The sequence below is a fragment of the Rutilus rutilus genome (assembly GCF_951802725.1).
Source record: "Rutilus rutilus genome assembly, chromosome: 1".
Lineage (NCBI taxonomy): Eukaryota > Metazoa > Chordata > Actinopteri > Cypriniformes > Leuciscidae > Rutilus > Rutilus rutilus.
The window spans coordinates 68,711,724-68,732,052 of record NC_140209.1 but is presented as its reverse complement, the minus strand read 5'-3'; the positions used below and the strand labels follow the sequence as shown (position 1 = coordinate 68,732,052).

General features: G+C 38.4%; 2 protein-coding genes across 2 annotated transcripts in view; one reads left to right on the top strand and one right to left on the bottom strand.

Moving 5' to 3' along the window:
* The window catches only part of LOC311295391 (NACHT, LRR and PYD domains-containing protein 3-like), an 83,299-nt gene that overhangs the window by 13,754 nt on the left and 49,216 nt on the right, over positions 1–20,329 (top strand). Inside the window, exon 3 of the mRNA XM_084416737.1 lies at positions 4,474–6,420. Coding sequence (XP_084272863.1) covers positions 4,474–6,420 — 1,947 coding nt within the window. The remainder of the gene's footprint in view (positions 1–4,473; positions 6,421–20,329) is intronic.
* On the bottom strand, positions 16,213–18,193 carry LOC311295857 (uncharacterized protein). Its single transcript, XM_084417392.1, has 2 exons — positions 16,416–18,193; positions 16,213–16,365 (listed from the first exon to the last, which is right to left on the bottom strand). Exon 1 carries the CDS (start codon positions 18,087–18,089, stop codon positions 16,893–16,895), a length of 1,197 nt encoding a protein of 398 aa, XP_084273518.1. The 5' UTR covers positions 18,090–18,193; the 3' UTR covers positions 16,213–16,365; positions 16,416–16,892.

Genomic DNA, 20,329 nt, shown 5'->3' with positions numbered 1-20,329 from the left:
ATTAATCGCTGGAATGTAGCTGGTCCATTGCACAGACCAAAAGGCATACGTTGGAATTCAAATAGGCCCAGAGGAGTTGTGAACGCAGTCTTTGGGCGATCATCCACATGCACCCCCACTTGCCAATAGCCGCTTGCTAAATCAAGTGTACTAAACCATTCAGCTTGAGTTAAGGTGGTCAATGTTTCTTCTATCCGGGGAAGAGGGAATGCATCCTTATGGGTAATGGCATTCAACTTTCTGTAGTCGACACAGAAGCCCCAACTTCCATCTTTCTTCTTGACCATGACTATTGGGGCTGCCCATGGACTTTTACTCTCAGAAATTACTCCTCTTTCCAGCATACCTGCCAGCAGCAGTTTCATCTCCTTATACATCATTGGGGGTAGGGGGCGGAACTTTTCTCAGACAGGAGGTGCAGTGCCGGTGTAAATCCTATGCTGGACCGTCTCATGAAACCCCAGATCGTCCTCATTCTTTGAAAACACTCCACTCCACTTTTTCATAAGTACATCAAAAACTTGACGTTGTTGGTCAGTTAAATCGGATCCAAGCATCAATGGACTCACCCCATCAACAGTTACCTCCTCTTCAGGGCTTCCAGCTTCCACCACACGAATATCGACGACCCCATCTGTACTCAGAGTCAAATCAAGATCTCTTTGGCCATAGATGTCCACGCCTGATGTTTCATACAGCCGACCAAGCTTCTGATACCGGCCTACAGACACTTTATAAGGCTGCAAATTACACAGTCTGATAGGGATCCTACCATCCTTAACGATAGCCACAGTCCGGGCGGCGGCCAAGCCGTCCGGCTCTAGCAGGGGTTCCACCAATCCACAGTAACTGCGGTTCTGTCTGCCCATTCGAACACGGCCCCACACAATGACCTCGCTCTGGGGTGGAATCCATCTCCTGCGACGACTGGCTGGCCACACATAGCCCAGGAACCCATCATCTGTAGTCCAAGCAGCAATGCGTTGACATGTTGCCATGGCCCGTTTCCACACCTGCTGTTCTGTAGGGTTCTGAAATGACAAAGACTTAGAAGAGCCCTGGAAAAGAGCATTCCAACATGAGGAGATAACATTCATTCCAATAATTAAGGGATTAGTGGAAAATTCATCCTTCACGATCACAACGCCCCTTCCCTGAAGTTGGATGCCTGCTACTTCAAAGTCCAATAATGCATACCCCACATAAGGGATTTCTAGGCCATTTGCAGCTCTCAGTGTCAACAGAGGGGCATCACCCAATCTATAGCTAGGAAAAGTCTCTTCTAGCATACTCTGTCGCATTAAAGTTACCTGCGACCCTGTGTCTAGCAGTCCTTTACATGGAACATTCTGAATCACAACATCCACTATAGGGCAATCAGCAATAAAGGAGTGGTTATCAATAAAGGAGTGGGTCCCTTGATTATCGGTTGGAGCACGTAACCCTGTCGTCTGGACCTCTACAACAGGGCATTCTCGTTTAAAGCTTGTCTGGGCTCTCTGTTTTCTCTACAATGACGGGCCATATAACCTGGTTGTTGGCAGCGTCGACAAATGGGTCTACCATCAGGGTCCCAGCGGTTCATCGACTGAGACTCCCACCCCCTAGGCAGAGGAAAAGCTGGCTGTTGCGAGGATGCAGGATTTACAGGGGCTGCACAGTTAGAATTTCTCAACTCTCTCACCACTTCCTGAGTCAACTCTTTAATCTGGCCCTTGACTTCCTCCAAGATCTCACGTTTTAACTCAGCTTTCCAGTCAGGTCTATATGGGCGTGGATTCGGTGTATCACGCTGACTTATGGCAGCACATGCAGTCTCATACCTTCCGTGCCCATACTCCACCTCCAGCAATAACGCCTCTTGATGCAGTTCAGCAAAGGTCCCTTCTGCGTGATGGCGGGCATACGTCTTCAAGGCTCTCTGCATCGGCCCATCCTCCATCCCCATCAATAGCTGTTCCTTCAGCTGATCTTCCACCAGGGTTCCCTCTGGGCTGCGCCGCTGTAACCTACGAAAGAGTTCTCGCAACCGTAAAACAAAAGCTTTAAAAGACTCATCTGACTTCTGCCTGCAGCTAAAAAATTGTGACCGGAGAACAGGCAAAGGGGTTTCTCCAACATACAGAGCATCTAATTGGTCAAAAATCTTAATCAACTTATCACGTTCTTCCTCTGCTAAAACACTTATCTCTCGTTTTGCATTCCCACCCAAAGCACCTAATAAAATCTTGACTTTTTTTGGTTCATTCATTTCTTGAGCCTCTAAAAGTCCTTGCATTTGCTCCTTCCAATCCCCATAACTCAAATCACCACCCATCCCACTAAATTTGGGAACCCAGGGAGCTCCAGGGAAAACTGGCATTAACATTTTTGCAACACCCTAGTTCAATCTACCACATGAGTGTCAAAACGTCCTCAGTCCCTCACACAGGTTCAACAAATAATCCTGCCGACTTACGCCAGATGTGGCGCGCTGTAGCGCAGCAAAATGAGGATAATTTAAAGGGGCTTTTTACAATAAAATCAGCAATACTATATTAACCCCGATCAAATACAAGTAGCCGACTACGCCACCTAGGTTGTTTTAATGGAACCCAGGACCCAAGTTAATCATTCACTGAGGGCTGGACAGTATTGACTCTCAACAGATAGATTGAATTACAAAAATACTTTATTAGACTATAAAATGATCTCAATATTAAAAACAGTTATCAAAAGGAATGCAGTCCTCAGCACAGTCTGGTATGATGTCCTTCTGGTGAATGAACAAATGTCCTGGGTTGGTCTCAGCATGTAGTTCTCCACAGATCCAGAGATTATAGTGTACTAGAAAGAAATAAGAAACAACTACCAGTATCTCCAGTCCAATGCAAGAAAAAGCTAACTACACTCCCACTGGTGCACGCAAATCCCCACACCATGTAATACACACTGCAACCCAAATAAATCACACCACAGCAAAAGGAAAACAAGAGCTATGGATAGTAAGTTATACTGGAAATTAGTTCTTAGTCTCTTATTATGGATTATCTCTATTATGAATTGTCTCTATTCTGAATTAGATGCAAAATGATCAACACAATATTCATCAGACGATCTTCAACTGGGGTTGTACTCACAATATGACTGGGTAGCAGTTCCCACTACCCAGTCTAGTTAATTTCCAGCGTTGTGAAATCCTCCGTCGCCGTCTCACCAACCGCGGTCTCACTCGTCTTCGACCAGCACTCGTTGATTCACTCCTCCAAACAGCAACCGCTGATACACTCGACTCTGTACACGCTGACCCACTCGTCTCCAACAGCCGCGCCTATGATTGCTCTGCGTCGCCGTCGTGCTCACCGCCCACTGTTGCCGTCTCCAAACGATCGCTGACTCACTCGTTCCCGCACAGCCGGAAAACGTTTGGTTAATCACTGTTCAGCGTTTCTTCTCAGACGCCAGCACCTGTTCGAAACACTCAACCGGATGTCCTTGCACGTAAATGACGCAGTCCAGACGACGCACACCCTCAGTCTCTCAAGCACGCGGTCTTAAAGGACCACAGTCTCCACCTTTTTCTTAACCAGCCTATGACACTAGGTCACTGATTAGTCTATGCACAGGTGTTAGGAAATGAGCATAGTACAAAAGTCATTTGATCGATGAGTCAGTCATATAACATTTATGTGTATAAAAAATGCATTCATCAATAATTCACTCCCATCACAAAAGCAGCTTAACAGAAGATGTATCATATATGCACAAAACAGCATAATGAAGATTCTGAAAGCTTTGAAGGACATCTCATAAAAAATTATATTTGCTTTACAATAGTAACAATAATTGTGATATTTTATTATATGATTAATATAATAATTTTTTTTTTAAATATAATGGTTTCATTATAAATATGGTGATTATCTCTAAGTTGGAGACGCAACTTAACTTAATATGAATATTTCCCATCTGAATCAAACCATGTCATGTCAATAAATGGAAAAGTAAGCCAGCTGTTGATTATCATGTTAATTATTTTTGCCTTTAGCTTCAACATCAAACTTTACATATTCTTCAGAATAACTGTTGATTTAAGTATCATCCGTCGCCATTTACAAGTAAATCAATTACATGTAATCATTTCACATGAACACTGCTTTTTCTTCATGTCAGTGTTTCTGTGATATTTTAAAATAATGTTTTCTGTTAAATCTAGTAATGAATTTTCACCGCCTTTCTCTTTTATTTGAATATTTTGACTACTGAAATATTGATGTCTCATTACTTTTAATATGCAGGTCATTATCTGCCCCCAAATGCCTGATGTGCATTATTAATTAACAGTTTGTTGGCAACATGGGTAAATAAAATCTGTATGAGAACTCTGAGGATCTCCATGTGTGATATTAGGAAGACAGTTTCTACATGTGGTATGATTTTATATTTATTTTAACAGAGGTTTTTGTGTTTCTGTTCATCTTAATGTGTTTTCAGTGGTGTGAGAGCTGACCAGATCAGAGATGTGTCCTGTCAGACCAGCACATCCTCCTCCTGTCAGAAACACATCAGTCATCATGACACAGAAGCAGCCCTGCAGCTCGACTCTCACCAGCCAGTGCATGATGATCTGCAGAGAGTCAAAGACCAGCACAAAACCAGCATGAAGAACAAGTATGAGAGCTTATTTGAGGGAATCAAACTACAAGAGAATCAGACCCTCCTGAACAGGATTTACACACAGCTGTACATCATAGAGGGAGAGAGTGAAGGAGTGAATGAAGAACATGAGGTGCAACAGATGGAGAAAAGTTACAAGACCCTCCAAGACACTCCAATCAACTGCAATGACATCTTTGATCCTTCACCTGAACTAGGATATGAGGAGAAGAGAAGAGAGAAGGAGGACAAAATCAAGACTGTTCTTACTAAAGGCATCGCTGGAATTGGAAAAACCGTCTCTGTGCAGAAGTTCATTCTGGACTGGGCCGAGGGAAAAGCCAATCAGGATGTAGATTTCATGTTTGTGCTTCCATTTAGAGAGCTGAACTTGATTAAAGATCATCAGTACAGTCTTCACAGACTTCTGCTGGACTTTCACCCTGAACTTCAAGATCTGGACTCAAAGATTTATGATGAATGTACAGTTGTGTTGATCTTTGATGGTCTGGATGAAAGCAGAATTACACTGATGTTTTCAGACAGTGAGAAAGTTTCTGATGTGACTGAGTCTTCATCAGTGGGTGTGTTGATGTCAAACCTCATGAAAGGAGATCTGCTTCCCTCTGCTCTCATCTGGATCACCACCAGACCAGCAGCAGCCAATCAGATCCCCTCCAAATACATCAACCGTGTGACAGAAATTCAGGGATTCAATGACCCTCAGAAGGAGGAATATTTCAGGAAGAGAATCAGTGATGAGCATCAAGCCAGCAGAATCATCTCACACATCAGAAGAGCAAGAAGCCTCCACATCATGTGTCACATACCCGTCTTCTGCTGGATCTCAGCCACTGTGCTTCAAAACATCCTGAAACAAGACCTCAGTGCAGAAATCCCTCAAACTCTGACTGAAATGTACATACACTTCCTCCTCATTCAAACACATATGAGGAACCTGAAGTATGAAGAGAGAGATCCAGAGAAACTCCTGCAGTCCAACAGAGAAGTGATTGTGAAACTTGCTGAACTGGCTTTCAATCAGCTGATGAAGGGCAATGTGATGTTCTATGAGGAGGACCTGATTGAGAGCGGCATAGACGTCACAGACGCCTCAGTGTATTCTGGGATTTGCACTGAGATCTTTAGGGAGGAATCTGTGATTTATCACAGGAAGGTTTACAGCTTTGTACATCTCAGCTTTCAGGAGTTTTTTGCAGCTCTGTATGTGTTTCTCTGCTATTTACACAAGAACAGTGAAGTTATGAAAATGTTCATGACAGGAAAGTCCAAAACTCTTAAGAATGCTTCTCTGGATGTGTTTCTGAAGGCAGCAATGAATAAAGCCTTGAAGAGTAAAAATGGACACCTGGATCTTTTCCTTCGATTCCTTCATGGCATCTCACTGGAGTCCAATCAGAGACTCTTACAGGATCTGCTGATTCAAACAGAGAACAACCCAAATAGCATCAAGAAAATAATCCACAACCTTAAAAAACATGAAAACACAGAAAGTCCAAAAGACATTGTCAGCCCTGAAAGATGGATGAATCTGTGTCACTGCTTGATTGAGATGAAGGATAGTTCTCTTGTTGAAGAAATGCAGGCATTTTTACAATCTGGAACAAGTAACCAAAACCTTTCTCTTGCGCAATGTTCAACTTTGGCAAACATGATCTTGATGTCAGAAAAGGTGATGGATGAGTTTGACCTTAAAAAAAACAAATCATCACAAGAGGGTCGAAGGAGACTGTTACCTGCTCTGAGGAACTGCAGAAAAGCTCTGTGAGTGTGAAAATATGAACATAATATCAACTGATTTGAAATATGATCATAATACCCATCATGTAGGCTAATAGTTTAGCTAAATGCGCAGTAATGGCTTTTTCATTTACATAAATTTGAAGTGTCTACAGATTAAAATATTTAAAATAATTATTTTAATTTGTAATTATAATTGAAATCCAAGTAATTACATTTCTGAAGTTTTAAAAGCTGAATATCTTTTCAACCAATGAATTTACATGACTTTTCCATTGTTCATAATTTGCTTGATAAGGATTAAGCATTTTTAGAAAAATATATTCATTTTCCTGGTCTAGAAATCACACTTTTAAAATTAGGCAACCTCATATATCTAGTTGCGGTGAGGATGAATTAAAATAAGAAATATCTTGATTTAGGTCAGTGGTTTTCAATCTCAGCACTGTACATTTTTAATGTCTCTTATCTAACACACATATTAGAGGTCTTGGAGTCTTTACTAACGAGCTGATGAGTTGAATTTGAAAATGTGCAGTGCTGTGGGTACTCCAGGAACAGGATTGAGCTGAAACTGTCTCTGAGCCTACTAGTCCAGGCCTTAATGCTATGGTACTGTAACCGTGATAAGAACACTGAAAATGTTATGTGACTTGGATGGCTTGAGTCCTTGTAGAGTAATTTACTACGGCTTATAACACGGCTCAACCATTCAGAATCAAGGTCCAGAACTATCTGTTTTATAACTAATTATTGACATACAAGAAGGCTTTTCTCACTTATAATAATAGTTAGGCTAACACTAGGTCATTGTAAACCTTTACATTGATCATAATTTACCCGGGGTTCACAATTAATCCTGGGTATTTATAAACTGATGTTTCTTGCTGTACACTCCTAAACCCTCAGTTAACGTTCGTATTTGCACATTTGCGGTGTTAGATTCGTTGATTGGACGAACCCTGCATGCAACCTGTTTACATGAAGGCTCTTGCATTGCGCATCCTCATATTATATTGCCAAGGACTATCAAGTTTTTGTTTTCTCTATATGGACTTTTTAGACAGTAAAGTTAATAATGAAAAGGTCTTCTTCACTCCAATTGGCGAGTTTTCTGTTGCCATTTAAAATGTTTCCCATTAAACGCTGAAATACTGTAACTGTTTATCCAACGCTCATGGTGCGTCCGCAGTTGCATACTGTCGAGTAGCCTAGTCACTACATTTGAATTAGAACATCCTTCACGACCGTTAAAAATGTATGATATATATAGTATGAATTAGGGCTGCACGATATTGGAAAAAACTTACATCGCGATATTTAGTTTTTCTCCAATAAATTGCAATATATAAATAAACAATTTCACCAGTTGATTTGAATAGCTCTATTTGAATAGAATTAATCAGTCTAGAATAATTGGGGTGATTTTGTAGGGAAGTGAATCTGCATAGAAAATAATAATTTATGAGCATAGAAAAATACAATAGAAGACAGATACAATTGAAATGAGCAGTGCTTTGTTTTTCAGGTAAATCTAACAGTATTCAGGTACAGAAATTGAATAATCAAATGTAAAAATAACAGTCTTCAATGTATAAATGAAATTTAACAAATTGTATTAATTACGGTAATTAATTACATTAATCTTTGTTAAAGCTACAAAAGTAATTTTCTCTTTCTCTTTTTTGTTGTTTGATCACCATTGGTATCACAAACAGCTGCGGGTACATTAAGCTGCTGTCCCTTTAGGATGAATGCCTATACCTAATATAAATGACACACATCTGTTTTCTTTCTCAATCGTTTACAGCACACAACCGCCTGTGTTTATGAGGATACTCCCCGAGACGGACATTTTAACTTAATTTTACGTGCACGTGTCCGTTTAAGCTTGAAATAAAGAGAAAGGGAACTGAATTCAGTGTTCATTTGCTGTCTACGTGGCTTTGTGTGTGCGCAAAGAAAATGGCACGCAAGTCCTCTTGCGCTTGATGCCTGACTCGACTTAAAAACGTGCACATTATAAACTTTCACTCTTTGATGGTTAAATTTAGCAAATAATCCACGACTATCCATCAATCCATGACAATCGCGGATGCACACATCGCGATATCAATGCTGAAACGATACATTGTGTCTGAGTCCTTAACGTCTGAGACGAGTCCGGCCGGGTCCACAAAGATTTAAATAATTTGAAATTAACCTTTAACAAAGACCCGCCCCTCTTAGTTACTGTTGCTACGTCCGACAAGCCATTCCACACTCACGCCACACATCATGTTCTCACACAGTAAAAAATATATTGCAGAGCAAAGAGGACACTGACAAATGCGGCAACAGAAAATATAGAGCAGGTTACTTTTGGTGTGAAATAAAGTCTCAGTAATTTCAAACATGACTGACACTTTAATGTGTAGCGCCTCGGTTTAAGCAGCACGTGAACTGATTATCTCTTAGTGATCTCTTCTAAACATGAATGAACATCAAAACTACAAAAATAAATCAATACACACCATTTTTCAAGTTCAAGTCCACTAGACTTTAATCTACTACCTGGTTTGGTTTGTTTGTTGGACAAAAATGGCGGATATCTGCATTATTGATTGGTCAGGTCGCCTCTCAATCAAATTCCGGTAAAAGGTCTCAACACTGAGCTCTTAAATTAATATTTTAACCATTACAAAATGATTGCAATGTATAGTTGCAGTCATACGTTTACCTATTATACAGATGTGGCCTTTAAAAATGCGCGTCTCAGAGAGAAGAATGCCGTGAGCACTTCCGAAATTCTGCGGGATCGTGCAGAAGGGGGATTAGGTGTTGGACGCAGGAAATACTAAAACCTGTAGATGGCAGTCGTGTTTCATGTAGGCCATACTGACGACAATACTGTATGTGTGCTCGACTTCATGCTGAGCTAGTTCGCAAAAGTAGTATGATATTGAAGTAACGTGACAGGGATTCTCTGTGCTTTGGCAGTAGGCCTACTTTGATGTCATACACATGTATTCTTACATGTATTCTTTGGCAAACGTTTGTTTGGCGAAGTTTTCTTTTGCCAGTTACATAAACAGTCACATATTCTTCATAAAAATCCGACTCAAACGTGCATCATTTGTCTTATTTTTTTTTGTGTACTTACAGTAGAAGAGACGTGATGTATGATAACTGAGTCTTAAAACACAATAATTCGCAAAGACCTTTGAAGCGACCGAGAGCATTTGCGCAATATCATTAACTAGTTTATCTAATTTTACATTTAGTACACGTACCCACCAGATTTCTCATGAGTCATTTTGTACCCACCACTTTTAACTTCCGTCCGTATTAATTAGACTTTTGGTTCAATTTTTTTGACCGTTTTCAGTGGTTATGAGGAGCAATATGAGAGAGAAATTTGGTAATCATTGTCTGACCCAACAAAAAACATTATAATATTAATTTTACGCATTCCACGTTCGCATTTATGAGGGAAAAAACAACGTGTCAGTTCTCGGTTACGGACGAGCGCTCTGAAAGCGGCACTAAAAGACTGCTTTAAAACTTTCACAGAGACCTCAAACAGAACAGCTGCCTTTCTTTAAATTGAATTTCGTTTTGTATTAATTATATCTTAACCTGTTAAGCTGCAACCCCACTTTTGAAAAATCCCCAGAAATGACATACCCAAACTGAAACAGATACAGTTCATGAACCCTTTGCACTAAAAGCACAAGTATGATCTCATTTGAAAGCTGACACCTGGTAGTTTATTGTAAATGTAGAATTGATTATTGTCATAATGATTTTTTTTTTTTAAATAGCTTCAAAGTTTTGTAAAGTTATTAGAATTTTTTTTTTATGAAACATATTAATGAAAATAAAATTGAAGTTGGCACTGGAGCAATCTAGAAATGCACTACAGCTAAAGCCACATGTCTGACCATGTTATATTTAAAATATGAAGATAATAAGTCTAAAACTCTGTATTTAGTTAAATGTTTTTCAAGATCATGTCATGACTTTATTTTGATTAGGCTACTCTAAAAATGCTACTGATGTTTAGTCATCGTCTAAGCATCCATTCAGTCTTTTGTCTCTATTGTTTTGTGGTGCAAACGAGCCCCATTCAGTCTCAGTCTCCCCCTGCACACATTCACACCTCTCCAGACTGGTTATGGCTCTAAATATGCATTTCTTTTGTCTGCATTATAGTTACTAACGACTGGCTATTCACAGGCTATTCATAGGGTTTCAATCCCTAATTTCTTTTATCAAAGTTCTCACTTCACATTTGAAGTGCACTAAATAGTGGTCAAATGCACTAAAACATATCAGTAAGCATTCTTATTTAGAACAAAATTCATAAAAGAATAACCCCTGGTGGCAGGTGCACCTGGGCTAGCTAGCATGTTAGCTTAGCACACCATCAATACACAACCATTTATGAGATTAAAACCATGTTTGTGCTCCAAACTTACTTCATAACGCAATCGAGTGTTTTAAATAATCTTCTGTGATCTAATTTGGCTTCAGATAAAAAAAAAATCAGACAGAAAACATTATTTATAGTTTTATGCACGATGATAAAGTCTATATCGATTAGCATTACATTATAAATATAATCTATTATTATGAAAATACCTGGCATGGCTTGAAGAACACAGGCAAATCAAATATCATAGCAAACATGTTTATTGTCTTCAAAACATCTTTTATCTGCATATTACAGCGGGATCTCTGTAGCTTTGTGTGTAGCAGTGACGTCCTGGAATGTCACATGATTATGGCTCTTCTTCATGTTCCATATATGGAACATGAAGAAGAGCCATAATCATGTGACGTCCTGGAATGTCACATGATTATGGCTCTTCTTCATGTTCCATATATGGATTATTTTTTGTGCATATAGCGCCCTCAGGCTATTGGTATGAATTGAAAACACTGCACATCTCGGTAAGAAGCGCTCACAATGATTACATCGACACATTTGGGTATAAATTCAATAAATATTATTCCTGTCTTTAGAAATATGACGTGAATCTATGAGAATATATCAATATTTCTCCAAATCTGCACATTTTTGAGCTAAAGCCGTGAAGGACGTTGTTTTGTGTATCGCTGTCATGACGACAGCACGGGAGTTTTTTATGAATGAAAGCGGCTGACGCGCATAATTCATATTAAAGGTATCGACTCATTTTTTCATTTCATAACTCCTGACACAAATTAAGACATAACTGTCACTATAAGTTTCTCAGAATACAATAGTGGTCAAATACTGAAACTTGAGTATTATATCTTTTTAATGATGTATAGTTTGTCATACATTAAATCTGATAGTAACTTTGAACTATATAAATAAAAAAACGCTTCAGTGCGCCCACGCACTGGTGAAGCTTAACAGGTTAACTTGAATCAATGTTTCATGAACCAATTGCCTGGATTTAGTAAATAAGTAAGTAGCAGACAATAGATAACCACGACATGGAGGCGCCGGCGAGTTCGTCTCATAAATGAACCAAAACTCAGCGTATAATGCAAATTCACATTCACAGCGTATTTAGACACATTTAGACGCATTCATAATCAGTACTTTTACCGGTTTCTTTGTGGCAAGCTTTATGTGTGCGGTCGTGCGCTTGAGTGTAGCTATATTACGTAAACGCTCATTATCCTGTAGGCTATATAAGTATATAATGTGCTAGTAAGCGTTTGTCAAAAAAAAAAAAAAAAAGAGTACAGTTACATATTCTGCAAGCACTCATTTCTCCATAATGATGTAATTTATTTTTTTAATAACATATTGTAGCTGTCGGGCAGAAACCTCTTATCTTGTCATTTTTATTTAATTTCAGAAGTCAACTGTTAATCACCCTTTATATGGATTTTGTGAACATTTAACAAATTGTCAAACTGTTGGCAAGACATCAAGTCCCCTGGGACATTCTAGGACTAACGTGAAAAAATCTGTATGCTTAATCCATTAAGACAATTCAATAAAAATATACATTTATTAGTAAATCATGTAAGGGCAAACAGATGCGCCCAAAATATAAACGCAATGAGTTTAATTTATAGGTTAAATTACACATAAAATGCTTTTAATATGGCAAGCGCACTAAACGCATCTGAAACAAAACCCGTGTTTACAGCGAGTGAGACCGCGGTAGCAAAGGTAGACGGCCCTTTGAAAAGCAAAAGAAAGCTGATAAAAATGAGAAACCTACACTGAAAAAAATGGAGTAGGATTTACTTTTAAAAAAGCTAGGAAACAATTTTCACTCAGAAAATAATTTAAACAAAATTATCAGCAGCTTCAACTTTATTACTTTTTTAATTCTTATTCACTCTTTGTTTTAGCGATGTTTATAAATATACTATATTTTTGCATTTTGTTGACAAACTGTCCTACACTGAAAAGAAACCAATGTAATCTTCCTGATTTAATCATGTAAAACACAAGTCTAAACACAAGCACCACTCTTCTGAATGATGGTAACAAACCTCCAAGAGTTTGTAAACCAATTGTTTGTAAAACATATTTAATGCTAACTTTACTTACAAATTCAAAAAAATATTTTTAACAGTGTATAAATAAAACGACACGAAGGAAGTTAAATCCAAAATGTAATTAATTGCACAGTCTTTGTTTTAGCTGCTTGTTTTAGCTGCTACCGAGTCAAGAAATTACAAACCACCCACCCCCCAGGTCTGCCAATTCTTTGCCAACCCCCATTGCTAATCAATCTCCTCTCAGGGAATCAAAAGAAAACCGTTTTTTCCAGTTTTCACCAGCGTGTGGGGGTTTAATTCCTACCCTTGCAGTTCCTTTGTTTAAATGCTATTTAAGCAAATCTACTATACATATGCTTTAAGTTATTTCAAATGAATGTTTATAACTTATAAAAATAAGTTGATATTGCGTAGGCTAACTTAATTTGACATATGTTGATATAACCAGCTGACATTTTCAGCAAGAAATGGAACGTTTCACGTTTCATGTGATCAAAAAATGTTAATACATAGCATAAGCCTCTTCCTGGCATGCAATCTAATCTACTAGGCTACATAAATACAACAAAAAGTATAACGGGTATAACCCGACAATCACCGGACATTTCAATGGATGACCACTTATCATTCAAAATGTTAGTTTTCAGGACAATTATGTTAGGACAACCAAAGGCCATTCAAACAGTTTTTAATCCAATTGGATTTAAATGCAATATATACGTTTTTAGATTTTTTTTTTTTTTTTTCGGTTTTAATTGGTTGTGACTGGTGGTTAAGTGAACTAAACTGTAGCCCTACTTGAGTAGACAGATTTCTAAAAGACATTTAAATTGTTAGTTTTATCTTATTTGTCATTGGTCTTTTTCTACTTAATGTTGTTATGTTATAGATGAGTTAAATTTATTTACAGCACATGCTGTTTTATTTCTCATTGGAAACTCTGCTGTTTGCTTGCACTTATGCTTAGTAGCATGGGCGTCAGTTTGGTTTGAAATGTGCTGGGGACAGAGACGCATTCGGAAGTGCATTTTCAGAAGTGCTGGGTACAATGACGCATTTTTTTCCTCTCTTTCGCGCAGGTTATGTTTTGAAAGACGATGTCCTGTAGCTCAGGCACGGCCCTACTTTTCAACAGGCCCACCCAAAACGTAAAAAAAAAAAAAAAAAAAAACTTTAAAAACTTTTAAAAAACCCGGTAAAAGTAATGATTATGAATGCGTCTAAATGTATCTAAATACCCTGTGAATGTGAATGTGCATTATAGCCTATGCTGAGTTTTGGTTCATGTCGTGATTATCTTGTCTGCTATTTACTTCTTATTTATTAAATCCAGGCAATTAGTTCACGAAACATTGATTCAAATTAAGAAATTCAATTTAAAGAAAGGCAGCTGTTCTGTTTGAGGTCTCTGTGAAAGTTTTAAAGCAGTCTTTTAGTGCCACTTTCAGAGCGCTCGTCTGTAACCGAGAACTGACACGTTGTTTTTCCCTCATAAATGCGAACACGAAAAATAAAATAAAATTAATATTATAATGTTTTTTTGTTGGGTCAGACAATGATTACCAAATTTCTCTTTCATATTGCTCCTCATAACCACTGAAAACGGTAAAAGAAAATCAAACCAAAAGTCAAATTAATGGGTACAAAATGACTCATGACGAAATCGACGCCCTAGTACAATATATTTTCTTCTGACAAGTTTCTGTAATAAATCTGTAAATCAATCACAAAACGTGTTGGCGAATACAATTTTAAATTGTCAATTTAAAAAAAGCAGAAACGTGTATAAAACCCGCTTCAATTACAGTCAACAAAATATCTGAACTGTGCTCTTTTGCATACTTCTAATTTTCTCATGCACTTTGTCTTGTATTTCTGCAATAGATGTATTGATCTGGCCATATGACTAGACTAATGTAATTTCTCTGTCATTTCTTTTTATCTATTTAAAATATTGCTACTTTTAGAAAAAAAAAAGACATAATTATGAATCAAATTATTATGAACAAACAATGAAACTGTGTCAAAATTCGACAACACAAAAAAATATCAAAAGTCGATATAACGCACATCTCAGGTTAAATTAATTATATAAAAAACAGGGAACATTTTGTAATAAGCAAAACTGAACAATATGCGTAATTAAAATAATTGTATTATGTTTTACCAAATATTTTATACCACTTCCCCATAATGATGTAATTAATTTTTAAAACAACATCTGTCAAACTGTCTATCAGATAGCTCTTATCTGGTCATTTTTATTTTATTTTAGAAGTCATAACTGTTGATCACCCTTTATGTGGATTTTGTGAATATGAATATTTAAAAGATTTACAAACTGTCGGCAAGACCTCAAGCCAAACCCGGACATTCTGAGACTAACGTGGAAAAATCTTTATGCTTTAATGCATTAAGACAGTTCAATTAAAATATTTATTAAAAATGTAATGGCAATCAGATGCGGCCAAAATATAAATGCAACGCGTTTTAGAGAACGCGTTCAAGAAATATCTGCACGAATTAAGAATCTGGGTAAGTCGCATTATTTAAGCCTTTCATTATGTTAGGATGATTTTGTGTATAAAATAAAAAAAATACTGCTGGGTTTTTACAGGCAGAGTCACGTGTATTATGCTCACACTATATTCTTTGTTGCACTTAGTATAAATGCTCATTGCACGCACAATCATATTAATAGTTGTACAAAAAAGTTATGCGCTGGCAAGAACGTCACTTTGCTGTTTTAATAAAAGCAATGTTAAATATTCTGCATGCACTCATCTCCTGGAAACCACAGCAATGACAAAGCATATAAAAAAAATCGTAAACGTTGTCCAATAGCCTACCCCTTCTTGTCTCAACTTTGATGAACCTTTTGGATTTACAAAGATTTTCAAATGTCTGTGTGCTGCCCTTGCAATGAGATTTCTTGTGCAAAGCTAGACAGCCAGTGAACATTCAAAAGTCCTCCAATAAGGCTTGACTTTTCTTGTATTTTACTGAAGTTGTTTCCTCTTGTTGTTTTGTTTTGTAAAACTGAAACATTACAAAATAAGAATATAAATCAGTACACAAAACATGAACATATGCATACATATAACTGTTACTACAAAATTCCTATCAAAGTGTAAAACAAGCACTGTAGCCTACTTTATGAAAACACAGCTCACCTACAAGTCACAAAGCAATTAAAAAGCAGAGCTAGCTAAAGCTGTACTGCTAGCTAACAAGAGCACATGTTTACAAAACATAAAAACGTTTCTAACATGACATTCCTTACCAATGCAAGTGATTGAAAATGATTTACACATTACTTACAGGCACATAGTCTCCAAGGCAGAAGCGTATCAGAAATAAATTCAGCAACATGAATCCAGCACTGACTTTCTTGCCTGACAGAGTTCTACTGAAGAGAGTGCTTCACTGAATTATTAATTCTGACCAGTAGAGGGCAGCACACAGCATGAACTTCTGGAATTTAACTTAATGTATTTAATGTTTTAACTTTTCCAACGAATAACTTATTTAACCCATTCACTTAACTTTAAAGACAGCACACTCCCCGCTTGATATAACAAGATTATATCACTACAGATCCTACCAAATGAGGGAGAACGTCTTTTGACAGCAACATACTTAAGAGTACTTTCACAAAGTCTCTGAAAGAAGGACTACCATTTCTGAGATGGGCCTTAGAAACACCTTAGCTGTCCCGTCCTTCACAGTACTGACCTCTACCTTGCGGACCCTATTGTCACTGCTTGGCAAAACCTTGACTACTAGTCCCATTGGCCATTCATTTCTGTAAGCCTGGCTGTCTTTTAACAAGACAACATCTCCTTCTTTGACATCCGGCTTGTCTTTTGTCCACTTCCGGCGGCTCTGCAGAGTAGATAGATATTCTCCTTTCCATCTCTTCCAAAAAGTGTCAGCAAGACACTGGACTTGCTTCCACTGCTTTGCATACATCTGAGCAATACCAAAGTTTCCAGAGGGAGCTACAATAGCACTTGTCTTCTGAGTAAGGAGCATAGCTGGGGTGAGTACTGCAGGCATATCTGGGTCGGTGGATACAGACACAAGGGGTCTTGCATAATCGCCATCACCTCAGCCATGAAAGTGCTCAGGACTTCATGTGTGAGACGGGTTGGTTTTGTCTGAAGCAGCATTGCATCTAGAATGCGCCTGGCAACTCCGATAAGTCTCTCCCATGAGCCGCCCATGTGAGAAGCGTGAGAGGGATTAAAAACCCAGGAGCATCCTTTCTCCTGGAGGTACTTCCTTACTGTTGTGTCATCTGTGTTCATATCCAACTCCTTACAAGCTCCCACAAAGTTAGTCCCTCTATCAGACCGCAGAAGTTTTGCTGGACCACGAATAGAGAAAAACCTCCTTAGAGCATTGTTAAAACTGTCTGTTGACATGGTTTCAATCAGCTCAATATGCAAAGCTCTGGTTGACATGCACGCAAAGAGCACAGCCCAGCGTTTGCTTTCCGTACTTCCTCCTCTTGTGCGACTTGTCATGATAGTCCATGGCCGAAAAACATCAAGGCCAACACTGGTGAACGGAGGTTCAGGGGTGAGTCTATCTGCAGGCAGATCTGCCATCTTCTGGTCCTCCAAACTCCCTCGTAGTTTGCGGCAGGTAACACACTTGTGGATAACAGAAGACACAAGACGCTTACCACCAATTATCCAGTATCCAGCTGCTCGAATTGCTCCTTCCGTAATGTGACGTCCTTGGTGAGCTACTTGTTCATGAAAGTGTCTCACAAGTAGAGTGGCAATATGATGGGTAAGGGGGATGATCAGTGGATGCTTTTCTTCTTTCGACAGATCAGCAGAAGAAAGGCGACCTCCGACACGAAGCAGACCATCTTTATCTACCACTGGATTGAGCTTCTTGAGTGTGTTTTGCTTGGAGTATGTCTGTCTGTCATTAAGACATTTCACTTCCTCCTTGAAGACGTCGCGCTGGACAGATCTAATAATCACAGCTTTGGCTTGTGAAAGCTCCCTTATGCTGGACATTTCCTTAAAACACTTCCATCCCTTCATATCTGCCTTGTCTGTCTTTCCTTTAACCCCCAGAGGTCGACGGTATCGCCGGCGATACCAGCTCGCTTTTTTTTTATCAGTGTAAAAGAAACTCATAAATACTCTGTTGACTTTGATTTTCCATAGGAGTTTCATACATCAATCGATTCTGTTAAATGTGTATTATTTTTGTGTATACTCACAATAAAAACAAAGTGTTGTGCTTTTCGCCAAATAAAGAAAAATAAACACGAAGCGAGTTCTGCCTTCTCTCTGTCCGTGTAGTCCATTCTGAAACGCGTCCGAAAATGAATCATAACTCAGCGAATACTTCTCACACAGAAATGTGATATATGTCTTTATGAAGCTTGAAATCTCTTCTTTTAAATGAAGTAATTTACATAAAAAACAAATGTTTTCAACTCATGTAATCCGTTTGAAAGCAAGGAGAGGTACCGTTTTTCCGTCTCCCTTCATTATCTCTAAATGAGCTGAGGCCGCCCCGCCCCCTGCGCTATTGAAATGGTAAATAGTTAGGTGATCTAGTATGCAGCGCACCCGCCCCCCATCAATGCCATAAAAACACAGTTTATCAGACTTACTGATAGTTCATCGCGTTTTGAGTATGGCATGCTTCTCCAAAGACGCCCTTCAGATGATTCTGGACAGCGAGGAAGAATGCATGATACCGGGTTGTTTCCTCAGAGAAAGATTGTAACTCAGATGACGAACGGCAGCATTTTGAAGAGCGAATTCCGCCGAGGACACAATTTCGGAGTAAGTTTTACTTAAAAGTCTTTTGTCTTTTATTTTTCGTGTTCGCATTTATGAGTAAAAAACAATATTACGTGACAGTTCTCCATTATGGACGCGAGCGCTCTAAAAAAAGCACTAAAAGACTTTCAAACTTTCACAGAGACCTCAAAACAGAAAGTACAAATCCTTTCTTTAAAACGAATTTCATTTTGTATCAATTGTATCTTAATTTTAATAATTTTTTCATTAACAAATTTCCTGGATTTAAAGTAAATATAGGCTAGCAATCACAACATAAGGTGCTTGAACTGGAGATCATCATAAACCAGACCGTAGCCTACTCGCCTCACATGTCTAAAAAATGTGAAATATATTTATGGAAAGCTGGTTCTAAACAAAACCATCCAAAACAAAAAACTATGTAGCCTAATAAATGTGCATTTCTCCGGTGCGTTCACTAGCCTACTGCGAAGATCGCGAGTCAATAGCCTATCGTCAACTTCATCTTTGCCAGAAGTTAAATCGCTTGTGTGAATGAATGATGATGTTTTAGCAAACTGTATTGCTATACTGAGATGAGTAAAAATCGACTGAAATATGTTGAAATAAAATGTAGGCTATTTGTATAAGCAACGTATTAAACTGCAAATTAACAATATGCCCTAATATTTCATGAAAACAACGTTACAGTCAGGCGAAATATGAAAGACAACATCTTGTTGACTAGATTTGGGTACTAGTACAAAATCTTAAATGGTCAATATAAGTCTTCTTCTAAATATATCTTTTGTCCTTGCATTGTGGCTCAGTCAGTGTCACACCTGAATGAATGGCTAATTATGCAGAGTCATTATGCAGAGTGGGTGGGACATTGTATTCTAAGGTGTAAACCACTCCTCGTTCATGCCCCCTCGCATATTGGCTTTCCAAGCAAAACCTGTTTTACATCAATTTAAATCAATGTATGGTTTTATGTGAACGATAAAGCAAGACTATTTTCATATAATTTTGAAGAAAAAACTATAGGCGAGGACATCCATTAGTCAAAAGTCTTACTGACGCATATTTACTATGTGTTTTGTGGCCTTATTTCAGAAATTTTAGTTTTTTCAATAACCATGCATAAACATTATTCTCTCAAAAATGAAAACATGTACATACACGTGGCTCACATATTATGGTAGCCCTGTTTGTGCTTTTATAGAGTGAATTTACACCTTTGCCATTAATATGTTTATAAGCAACTGAAAAAAGCACAAATGTCAGGGCATGTCAGAACATCTCAAGGGCCCAGAAAACCGCTCAGACTCCAGAGGGTTAAAGGATGCAGCAACATGAATGAGTCTGGCTACGGTTTGATGAAGTGTTTTCCAGCTTGAGGATCGTTCAAAGTGTTGTGAGCTCAACTGGGACTCTGATGCCAGAGTCATCCCAGATCCCTTTTTGTCAGAGTCATAACCTCAGGACGAATCTCATCATCAGCTTGAGGCTCAATGAGGGTGAAGAGATTAGATTCAGGAGTCTCTACTGCTTTGTCACAATACAGGAAGGCTGGTCCTGAGAACCAGTTTCTGTGTTGGAGTTGGGCTGCTGGTAGAGACCTGGTTGCATGGTCTGCTGGGTTCAAGTCTGTCTGTATA